Here is a 12682-nt window from a genome sequence, read left to right on the forward strand (position 1 = left end):
ACAGTCGTTTCAACCGCAGACAACCACACAGCAATCTGGCTTTGTCACAGTTGCAATACCACAAAAACAGTGTTAGCGCCACAGCTGGGAACAAGAGAGCTGGGAGACACACCAATGATAGTTACTGGTTGAATAAAAAAATATTTTCCCATTTTAAAAACTTTATCAGTCTGCTTTCATTATCTCCATCCATCCATCGATTCTCTTCCGCTTTTGCTTTTCAGGGTGGGTTGGGTTGGGGGGGTGCCCGAATCAGCAGATCCCCTAAACCGATGCATCAGTATCAGATTGCAAATGGCAAAAGTTGGATCAGTGCATCCCTGGAAAGTGCAGTCTTAATGAAAATGAACTTGATCTAACCCACATTTTCACAGATAATTTCACAGGTTTCATTTAATTCACCTAGGTAGTTTTTGTACAATCTTACCTCTACCTTAGAAGAAGATGAAGAATATTTGCACATGTTTATTTTCTCTATGTACAACGGTTCTATGGTTAATTCTGTGCTAATCACAAAGAAGCTATCTCAGCATGTTTGAATGATTTATAGTGTTTTTGAACCTGTATTGTTTGCAATGCACGCATCCCACGTGAATATACTACAATCACTGTATTCCTGCCTCCTACCCCTCTTAGAGTGATGTGTTCAGCTACACACAGATTACCATAGTCTACCACTGGCACTGGTACTTCATAGACTTTTTTTCATATGTATTCCATGTCCAATAGAATTAGACTCTGCACAGAGTCCATGGATGATAATTGCTAATCAAAAGTGATGCAGGAAAGTATAGAAAATGAGAATAAATTGTAATGCCTTTCATTGCAGTTCTGGCAGCTGCTGGCTAAATCCATATGGCACAGAACCAATGTTAAGAAGATATAGCTCCTGCCAACACTACTCACATCACACCCTTTACACTGCTAACAAATGAGGGAAGGTGGGAGTCTTAGCAGGAGAGAGTGAACAACAGAGAGAGGCCAAATGTTCATGTTTTTTTAACAATTATGTGAAGCATTTTCATTCGAGTGTATCAATGTGAGATGGGCTTTTACAGCAAGTGCGCAGACCACTTAATCTGATGAACCTAACAATGAGAAGAGTTGTGACTAAAACATGACTGGACAAAGCAAATGATATCTGTTCGTGCTCATCAGTTAGCCACTTCCTCCTCTTTCATTACATCAGGTGCCCCCAAAATACATGTGAAACATTACAATTTAAACACAAGGCACAGAAAGAGAGAAAGATCTTTACATGTTCCTGTGCAATCTTAATCTGCAATACCAATGCTCACTGTCTCATATCTCATTTTCCTCCTTCTGTTTTGCAGTACACTACAGTACACCCCCGCCAAGTCGCAGTTCAGAGTTTGTGGCCTCAGCCATTTGCAGATTTTTTCTTAGAACCTAACTAATAAATGTTCATGGAAATATCCTCCACAAATAAATACCCCTGTACTTGGAGGGGGGAGGTTTGAAAGACGGCATCGGCATTTCCGCATCATAAGAGTTTACCATGTGCAGCTATCTCGAGTGTTCTTTGTTCTTCTTAAAACCCTTAAGATGTCGCCCAAATGCATATTTAGGATTTTAACTACTTTTTCTACCACATCTGAAATACACGGTTTAAGGATCTTGCTTTGGCACGTACCACCAACCTAAACACTGTTTTCAACCAAGCCATGGCAAAGATGTCCCCCCGGCAGGACAATAGGAACAAAAACCATGACACAAGCCCAAAGTGTTGAGCCAGCCTTAAAACAGTGCATATCCCAATCCAAGTGAGAGTCTGTGGGATGTTCTAGAATAAAGCTGATCCACAAAGCCTCCATCACGCAATCCACAGTACCCTGAGGTCCTCTGCCAGACACCACAGGTATTTGAAAACAGGAAAAAAGTTAATTGAGTGGGCTGCTGTTCAAACACCATTAGACCCTAACCTCCCATTTCCCAATGTATGGAGAGGTCTGCACAGCTCTACCTCCAACTTTGACCATATCCCTGACTTTCACAAGAAACACTTGCAACTATACTTCTATAACTAGGACTGATATATGTAAGAATATGTTTAGCTGAAAAAGAGAAGTTATGGTTCTAGCATTTCTATCACCAGTGCTATGGTATAGAAAAATGTCTATTCAACCATGGAATCCATAAGAACTTTTATTTTGATGTGCATTTCTAAAATCCTCAACATGAGTTTGACAGCTGCTGCAGTCCTCCCCCTCCATCCCTCAGTCATTTAACCATTCAAAAGCAGACAGCTTCCTTCAACACCCTCTTTGTCTTGCTCTTGACTGCCTCTCTACCTCCCCTCAATCGCTGCCTGTTTGGCAGAAACACCAAACCCTGAATGTCCTTCTCCACACTTCTCTCTTTAATGACAAGTTCCGACAAGGCAGCTGCCTACACACGATTCAGAGGAGAACAGAAATTCCTGACAGATTTAGGAATGCGATCTCCTTTTCATGTCAAACGAACATCAGTTCTTGCACCTTTTTTCTGTTCTCCAGCGTTTTTTTCTCCAGCTTAGCCAAAGCCACATATCAAACTGATATTTGCTGGACTGAAGTAGCGTTAATTCATAAATCATGTTCACCACAGACCAACCAGTGACCGGCCCTGCTAAATCACATCCCACATGTGCTGGATATGCAAGGCAAAGCACAGTTCTCTCATTAATTCTGAAATTATTGAGTTTATTTACAATTTGCCACATACTTTATTACGTCTTGGCAGTTTGGAAACTGGTCAGTACCCAAATGCTGTTACTTCAGCAAGTCAACTGTGAGCTACTGGAGCACTTTGCACAATCCATTACACAACAATTTTCATATCGTTGATTACTGTTCTTCATGCATGCTTGAATAATGAGCTCAAATTTCTGGGACGTGAACTCACTGTTATGACAGAGTGTGTGTGTGTGTGTGTGCGCGCACTATGTGACCTGCTCGGCAGGTATGACTTTCTTCTGAAGGTGATTATTCACAGAGCTTGTAAAGGCTTGCGGGAATACAGTGACACATTTGGATTTATGCCCAGGTTTTTTTTGTTGTTGTATTAATATTGTTACTTGTCACAACACGGGTATTAGGTTTCAGTTCACATGCTTTTGTCAAATGAAATATCTGCAGATTTTTTGATTTCCAGGCACAGTGGATACTGTATCACCACCATTAGACAAAGACAACACACCAGTGTCTCCAAAACCTCTTTCGTTTACTGCAGAACTATTTTGCGTCATGGGATAAGATCTTGCCAAAGGATAAAACTGTCCAAAAACCTTAACTCTCTGACGTTCCTTTGCCATGAATGAAAAGGCTATTGTATGTGCTGCAAGTGGGGAACTGTGTGGATTATTTAATGGAGTTCATAAAATTCATAAAAGATTAAAGGAGAAAGCATTATCAGATATGAAGAGACAACAAAAGTGTGTGAAAGCAGAAGCCACAGACATAGACAGGGGAGGACAGTAAAGCATTCAGGTGGGACATTGTGGGACAGTTCAATGTGTTCTCGTCCCAGGGTTTCAAATACATCCACGCAGGATTACCTTTGGTGTTGGTGCTGTGATGCACCGACTGCGGCAATACTGGTCTAATGTTTTAAAGAACAGTGGACCCTGGATTGAGTCCCAGGTGGGGGCTTTGTTTTCTGCACTTTTTTCCAATTTCTTTTCACTCATGTGTTTGTGTTTGTTGGTAAAGTTTAATAAGGTTTGTTTTAGCATGCAACACTCCACGATATTAACCCTACACACTGCAAAATGATGCTTATGGCCACTGACTGCATCTAAATCAGGGGTCTTGAACGCCAGGCCTCGAGGGCCGGTGTCCTGCACGTTTTAGATCTCACCATGGGTCAACACACCCAAATCAAATGATTAGTTCATTACCAGGCCTCTGAAGAACTTCAAGACATGTTGAGGAGGTAATTTAGCCATTTAAATCAGATGTGTTGGATCAAGGACACATCTAAAACCTGCAGGACACTGGCCCTCGATGCCTGGAGTTCGAGACAACTGATCTAAATGAAAAGCTGTGGTAAGTCTACTGACTCTGAATGCGCCTGAGTGACTTTTATGTGGCAAAGAAATAATTTTAACTCAATATCTTGATGAATTACTGGATAACACAATAACTGCTGAGTTTAGATAGAAAGCAGCCTGGGTTTTGTTTTGTTTTCTCTGTGCCTGTGGTTACTGGCTACTGACAAGTGGCAAGGCACCATCTGATATGTGTATCAGTCTGATCCTGACCCAAAAGATTTCCCTCAGCAACAATCAATGGGGCGGTCTATTCAGTTCTTTTAATTTATAAAGCATGGATAGCCATGTTTAAGTTGAGCCGTTTGTCACCTTACACACAAAACAGACACTCACAGTCTCTTTATCATGCTGACGGATTCAGTTTCCTAATTTAACACTGATATTCATTCATTATTCTCATCATTTCTTTTAAATTAAAGATGTGTTTGAGTCCTATGGCCTATTTTTCATTGTCCCAAAATTTTTATATTAATTTCCATCCTCTATACAGCTACCACTGTTAGGCTTTTGCTCACTCTGAAATCACATATTTATTTTCTTGTCTGGTGTTTAAGCAATCCACACAACATTTTATTTCATCTCCTGTTTTCAAACCTACACTCCCTGAATCAGCAGCAAATTTCAAAAAAATGTAAGATGAATTAGTCTTGTATTCATTAGTATAAAGAGTAATTAAACTTGGAGAGATACCATCAGTCTCCCACCCCCATGGGGCCCCGGTGTTGGTAATACTAGCAGATGACACTGCAGCACTTACTCTAACACACTTTGGTCATCTAAACATAAAATGATGAGAACCATGTAGCTCCAGAAACAAAGCACAGACTGCATTTGTATGACACTCGGGGGAAAAGTAAGAAGTTGTGTTTCATGATTGATGACGTATGATACAAAAACAATCTGCTGACTAACAGTAAGTACTCTGCCTGAGTTCCTGGAAGACATGTTTGGGTGTCACAGACAGGTGGCACGGCTCTCCTGAAAAATACTGTGTATAATAAAACATCACTGTGAGGCAAACAATGTGCACATTGTGATTTGTGGTAATGTTCTTCTGACTTTCTAAGCAGTCTGAGTATCATTCTCCTAAAAAGATCTCATACTTCTTCAAGTCTGTCATATGCCGAAGAATAAAATAATAAGGTTCTTTTTTGTGTGGGAACTTACACAAATCTGTAACCGAGCCTGAGCCCAGAAATAACAAATAAATCACTCTTTGGTATAAGAGGGACTGTTTTAGTCTGGAGCAAAGTTAGTCTCCATCAACCTAACGATGAAATTTAGTTAAGGTTCCACTACTGATTTCACAGTCTAATATTATTATGGATGCATGTTATGCCATATTCTTGATATTTAAATAGATTTATTGTTTCCCTGTATGCATGATTGAAGAAATATTTGGAAAGATGTTACGGCCCTAGCGTAACGTAACAAAAGAACAAGTGGAAAAAATTTTATTCATTGACTTCGCACCAGATGCAGTCACACTGAACAAATCTCGTAGTTCATAATATAATACAACATGACACAAAAAGATGTGGTACCATGTAATGCGATACGATACAATCCAATGGAATAAGATTGGATCAACAGACATGCAGGGTTGCTAGTTGGTACATGATACAGGACATGTTGGTTTACACAAGAGTTTTCTTTACAAGTTTCCTCTTTCTCACCACAATAAGAAACAACACATGGCCTCAGCTAATCAACTCACTGATTGGTGATTACTTCAGACTTGTATTGATTTCAGCCATAAGGGCAGCGCTAAGTGTTGGAAGTGAGAAAGAAATCCAGTCCAAGAAAATCATGTTTTGTTATTCTGGAATTATTTGATGTGAAGAATTGGTTTGAAGCTACTATAGTAAACATCAACTTTCTGAGCCTTTGCAATTCCTCTGCTTAAAGGATAAAAACACTCCACAACAGACTTATAGCTTACGTTAGCATTACTCGTGAGGAAATTACACAGTCTTAGTTCCCACACGCTGTTATCTAGTTCTTCTTTGTCTAAGCTGACATAACTCTTGATGTAGCTTAAGTTGAGACATGTTCGCCCGTGGGAGTGCCTTAAAACAAGTGCAAACACAAGGTGCAAGACTCAGAGGATCAAGATGAAAAATTCCTGTCATGCTGATGAATGAAAATGGATCAGGCTGACAGCCGTATAGCACCTTTTGACTTAAAAAGCACCACTGCAGTTCAAGAAGATTACTATTTTCATGTGTAGTAATTTATATTAGAGGTATACCTCTGCGATCTTTCTTGCCCTTTACTTGCATACATGGAGCTGGAGGCTGGAAAAAAGCAGCAAGACTAGCACAAATCACAAGTGACCGTACTGGAATGAGAAGGCATAGCGCTAGGTTACCAGCTAATGCTAGCAAACACTTTTAGTAAGTACCATTCATAAACTGTACAATGCACAGACACTAATAAAATATCACTCATCAAAAAACTGAAGGACAAACTTCTTGGATTAGCTGTGCCTCACATGTTTTTTGCAAGATAATTCATTATAAGGCTACAACGGAACGAAAGCACAAACGGTTCTAGTTTAGCAGCTAAAGTTATCAACAGTGGCCATACTGTTGGTTAACATGCGTTTTGATGCTGAAAAGTTGGGCATTTTCACATGAAAGGTCTGATTTGCCTTCAGGAGTCAGCCTTGAGTGGCTACAAGAGGAAACACACTTTTTTGGCTTCATTTTTGAGCTCTGGAGGTTGCCACTTGCAGGCTAGAGTAGCTTCAATAGTGTACCTTAAATGAGATTTGTCAATATGATGCTTTACTTTTTGCTTGATATAACAACTTAAGAAGGTTTAACAAAGACCTGAACTCGATAAAGTACTCTGTGTTTCATAATAACTAGCAGAAAGTTTCAACAGGCACATTGTGTAATACTACTACTTAATTTAACTGAATTTTATCTAACTTGAGTTACTAGTGAGTAGTGAGGAGAAAAGTCATAACAGCATCCCTGTTTGATTATTCCCTACATTCTACAACATTAAGGGCAATTAAATGTTTTTAATATAGCACCAGATTACAACAACAGTCATCTCCAGCTGCTTTATATTTTAGGCAAGAGAACTCCAACAATCCGATAATTCCTATGAACAAGCACTTGGCCATGGTTAATAGGTAGAACTCAGTTTTAACAGAAAGAGACCTTCAGCAGAACAAGGCTGTGTGATGAGCAGCCATCTGCCACGACCGGCTGTGGGATGAGAGGAAAGTGAAGACAGAAACAGAGGAGCGCAGAGAGACTGAACAACAAACAAGCGAGCAGAAATAAATGTAATGATATGAAATAGTGTAAATGCACAGGAAGTCCACCAGCAGCACATGTGATACAGCTCAGAAATATTTAAACCCATCAGAAGATTCACTGAGAGTCTCGTATTCCGAGTCCTTCTGTCAAGAACTTAATCTTAACACATGAGACTTCACACTCCCCCACAGAACAACCTTCTCTGTCCTACAGTGCAACATTCTGTAAAGGTTTCCATCCACTGCTTTCTCTCTTCCTGTCCTTCTCCCAGCTCTCTCTCACTGTGTCTAATGGACCTGATGGCCTCATCAATAATACAATCAACCAACTATTTGCTTCAGCGGCTTCAGACAACAATGGACGGCTCCCCAATGCTTCTGTGAATGTGTGCATGAGTGTCATGCATTTGGCCTAACTGCATCCACTCTTTGTAGCTCTGTTGTGGGTCACTGGTTCATCTAACAAGAGCACAACAAAGGCAACAGGATCTATATTGTGTGTGTAGCGAACCCTGTTGTGCATCTGCTAAACTTAGCTGCAGGACAGCAGAGTTTGGGTTGCAGAGATCCTGTAGTGTACAACAAAAGTGTGATCATCTTTGCACAGTTTATAAAGATGCGATCTGTGGTCTTTCCAGTAGATGTATCAATATACTGTATATCTGTATGTGAGAGTTGGATGAAACACCAACAGTGACCATGTTTGGAGTCGCTTCTGCTCACAAGTCCCTGCATCCCAGCATTTTGTCTTTAACCACCTTTCAGCTGCTCTTAGTGTTATGTGGCTAGCTGCTGAAGACAGTCAAGTTAGCTAGAGGAGCATGTAACAGAAGCAGAGCCAGACATTTCCCTTGGTTTGGTTCTCTGCACAGAAAACATGACTTCATATGAATCAGCATATTGTTCCATGTCTGCTGGATGTGTAAATAAGCAACTGTTCGCTAACACAGCATAACAATTTAATAACACACTATGTCACTTTCCCACTTGTTCATTTTAGAGGAACAAATAAACTAAGAGTCAAGGAAACTGATGTACCAGCTCATGGTAAGAACATGAGCTTCTACAATATAAATGCTGTTATAAATAGAAATATTTGTTTGTACTTTTGAATGTTTGAATGAGCTAGTGTCATGCTAAACTCTTATGCCCCATGTCATCTGCTCTGTTCAGTTGACTTGCAGGTTGAGATCTGCTCAATCCAACTTTGTTTACCTAGTTCACAGCAACAGTCATTTCAAGATCTCAAAGATACGCACAAGGTGTCCCATCGCTGCATTAGGAAATAGTGAAAAGGGTTTCATATTCCCAACTCGTCCTATACGGAGGCTTGCAAAGGACCATCTGGAATCACATTATAAGTCATTTAATGTACATCATCAGTGGTGAGAAGGTGAGTTTAAAATTTTAACCCAAGCACTGCTCTTCTTCTTTCACCATGTCTTTCTTCAACACGCTAAAATGCAAACCACAGTCTCTGCAGCAAAAACCTCCGAGGCTAAAAAAGAAAGTTTCTTTTAATGGCCACTTGAAGCTAGCTACAGAAGTCCTCACATGTTAAAATGTCCTAAATTAAAGCAGAACTAAATATTTTACATTCTGTTATGATAAATAGTTATGGGTTTCTTTGGGTGATGAGAATTTTGTATAATTCATCCACCTGGATACTGGTGCAGCCTAGACCTAGGAACATGGCTGCTTTGATTGACAGGTGTGCCCACACAAGGCTCTGTGGCCAGCAGCCGTCTGCTGAGCCTAACCTCCACTAACTGAAGTCACTGAAACTGACTTACTGGTACTGATGCCTTTGGAGTGAAATTATCTTAAAAATAATACTACCCAAAATAAAAAACTGTGTTTAGGTTTTTGTGAGTCAAACTTTTGTACTTTATTTTTAGGTTACTTAGCATTAATTACCCTGTCTGTACGCTGCACTTGTACAGTTTATAGATGCAGCTCGCAGACCTGGGCTAATAATTTAGCGCTCCACCAGCTCATCATTTCCGGATCCAAAAAAGCAGCATGTGGGTTTAGGAAACACTAACGCTGAGAGTTCAAAAGAGAGAGTCTGAAATCAATCTTTGACCATCTTTTATATACAGTCTATGGTCTTAATCTACTGCCACCTCTCCATTTTCCAAACGCAGCCTTTGTAGCTTTTTAAGACATCAGTTCTCTCTCTTCATCCACTAATCAGAATCAGAATCAGAATCAGAATGGGTTTATTGCCAGATGTTGAGGTTTACAACATTAGGAAATTGCTGCGGTGCTTCAGTGCAAACAATAAGAATTAAAGTGCTATGTAGAAAGAAAGATATGTGCATGAGATATACATGAGATATATACATGAGAATAAGAATTATGAGTGCTACGTAGAAAGATATATACATGAGTGCAGGTGGTGATCAGTGCCAGACATGAGATGATGCAGTGACACAGCGTAGGGTCATGAGTTAGTGGCTGCAGCACGTTCGCCAAGCACCATACAATAGGACACCGTGATGCATCTTGTGATGCCAGCTCCATGTGGCAGTATTTAACACACTGGGGTGGGGATCTTTCCCATAACTTTTCCATCTGAAAAAGCCAGTTGGAAAAGTTACTTTTTTTTCTTGGCATCCACACTTTACAGCTATCATTCGCTGCAAGTAGATGTTTACTTTCAATTGTGAACATGTCTAAAAGGGCAGGGCTTGAACTTGAAATCGAGATGATGAGCAAATGATCTTCACTTAATCTATTAGTTGACTCCCACTTGTTCTGAATATGAATCATTTATCAAGTTAAAAGCAATTAATCATTTATCAAGATAACACACTAAATACTGAGCGGTCAAAGCTTCTCAGGCATCAGGATGTCAAACCCTAAAACGATGCACGTTTATGGTGGGTCATTTTGGTTAACTGCACTTTGCTTTTGAAAAATGCACTCACTAGTTATTCATCTCTGCCTCTCTTCCACACTGCATCTTTTATTTTACTTATTTATTTATCTATTTATTTGTCCTGTCTCAAAGGGGGGTGTTGGGGTTTTCTCTCATTTATTGTGGAGCAGCCACATAAAAAACATTTTTCATCGCGGGCACATACAGCTCACGTTGATATCATGTTCCAGACAAAGGACTGATAAAAATCAAATTTCTGTTAGTGTAAAGAAGTTTAACTAAAAATGTAATCAATTAGGTATCTTAATATAAGACAAAAAGTGCAATTTTAACAGTATGTCTCAGTTTTTTTACATGATAAAAAAAAATGCTGCTGTAGTAAATGAAAGGAATCTGTGAGTGTGACTCTTTGGGATTCAATTTGGTGTATTGTAAATGGCCCGAGGGGAAGTCTTTAACAGTAGGAAAAGCTGTAAAACTTGTTAAAATGTATCCTCTCCTTCACATTTTCCAAAGTAATCCAGAACTTCTTTGTTTGACACCCCTGTTGTTGGGTCTTTAGATTATATATACAGCGCCTGGAGGTGACTGCTGTTGTGATTTGGCGCTATATAAATAAAATTAAATTAAAAACAACATTAGCTAAGCCTTCTGTATTATTAAGTGTTGGTCCTGTCTTATTATATAGAGTCTGTAGATTATGTAATATGATGGAACACACAGCTTGTATTTTTAGGTGTAAATCCCTGCAACTATATGACTACTTATAGTCTGCTTCCTGCCAGACTCCCGGGAGAATTGTGATTGGAAAAAGAGTGATTAACTGATTCATTGGAAAACTTTCCACTGAGGTCCGTTTGCCTACGACAGAGAAGGTCTGAGCACCTTGTTCGACTATCACTCCCACTGTGTGTGCTTCAGGTGTCTTACCCAGTCCTCAAAGTGCTTGCTGCTGTTCTGCAGGATGTCCTCGAATTGGATGATGCAGTTGGCCACGAAGTCGTCGTAGCCAATGGGCGCGTCGTGGAAAACTGATAGCTCTATCTTGCGGCCGTCGTGGACCTCCGTGATGAACTCGTAATTCCACGTGGGGCTGTTGGTCTTCTGCTTGGTGGAGGTCTGGCCCACGCGAGAGTCGTCCACGTTGAGGGCGATGTACGTGTCCAGGAGGAAGGTCTGAGTCTTGGGACCGACGGCGTGACGCAGGGACCAAGCTGTGGGTTTGAGGTCCAGAGCCTCGCGGATCCTGATCTTCAGCTGCCCGTTGAAGACCACCATGGCGATGAAACGCGCTTCCAGTAAAACCACAGGACACCTTTCACCTCAAACACCCCCAAATCAACCGTGCTTTAGCGCTTTGAATAACAGCTCCGTTCAACCGGTGGTCCTCCGGGCAGAGCGTGTTCCTTCCACTCCGATATGAAGGAGAGAGTGCAGTCACCAAGCACACCAAGCTGCTGTCGTGTCTCGAAACGTCTGCACTTGTCGATTATGCTACAAAATTTCCCCCCAGAAACTGAACTTCAGTGGCGGAAAAGCGACCGTTAGCCCGGGAAGCCTTCAGAAGTGCACGGAAGAAACATGAATAGCTACGGCGCACATACGAGCAGAGGCCCCAGATGTGATTCGCTCTGTCATGGTGTTTACCTTCGAGGTATTAAAAAGCTCTGTTAGCTGCAGCGGGGCTCCCTGGAAGCACTGACCTGCGTTGCATTGCACCGTGCGGAGGGTGGGAGGCTCCAAATACCTGCTGCCAGCCGCCGCGGCGCACTGGAGATGTTCGAGCTGCGAACCAGACAGCGGCCGGTAACGACCGCAGCAGGGGCGGAGAGAAGGGGGGCGGTGGGTGGATGTGTCAAAACGGGCTCCTGCTGCTTGGTGCACGGCCTGGTGTCAGTCCAGTGCAGCTGTTTGAGCTCAACTTCCAGTGGACACAGCCTCCCGACACCGCTGTGTGTCTCCGTCTCTCTCTCGCGCGCTCTCTCTCTCTCTCTCTGGTGCAGGAAATGCGAAAAACACGTCAGATTTAGCGGAGCCTGATGTGACAGACGGGGGAGTGCGACGCAACCAAGACTGGGGCGGTGTTTAGGAGCAGCGGGGCTGGGGGGGAAGGTTGGATGAATATGAAGGCAGAGAAATAAAAGCCTGAACAATTCACCAAGGTGCCCTTGAGCAAGGCTAGGGCTGTATAAAGAAGCCAGTGCAGGTTTACACAGTAATAGGCGTGTGTGTAAAGCTGTTTTATTAATGCAGAAAAAAACAGGTGTGTGTGCAGAAAAACAACAAGAGTGTTTAATACTGAAATGTGGACGCCTAGCAGCATGTCTCCACTCATTTTGCTGCATGTCCAGGTGCAGAATTATGAACATTCATTCACTCAATAAAGGCCACTTGCCAAGGCCATAAAAAGATGGGACCTTAGGGGGATGAATGTAGGGATATGTGAGGCATGTGTGGAATTTAAAAGAGGTGA

General features: G+C 41.5%; 1 protein-coding gene across 1 annotated transcript in view; it reads right to left on the reverse strand.

The window, feature by feature from the left end:
- The window catches only part of LOC308388908 (protein kinase C epsilon type-like), a 99369-nt gene extending 87147 nt beyond the window's left edge, over positions 1 to 12222 (reverse strand). Inside the window, exon 1 of the mRNA XM_080869886.1 lies at positions 11140 to 12222. Within this exon, the coding sequence (XP_080726012.1) occupies positions 11140 to 11487 (348 nt within the window). The 5' untranslated portion in view covers positions 11488 to 12222. The remainder of the gene's footprint in view (positions 1 to 11139) is intronic.
- Positions 12223 to 12682: the final 460 nt, after the last annotated feature.

Source organism: Rhamphochromis sp. 'chilingali' (genome assembly GCF_963969265.1).
Source record: "Rhamphochromis sp. 'chilingali' genome assembly, chromosome: 20".
Lineage (NCBI taxonomy): Eukaryota > Metazoa > Chordata > Actinopteri > Cichliformes > Cichlidae > Rhamphochromis > Rhamphochromis sp. 'chilingali'.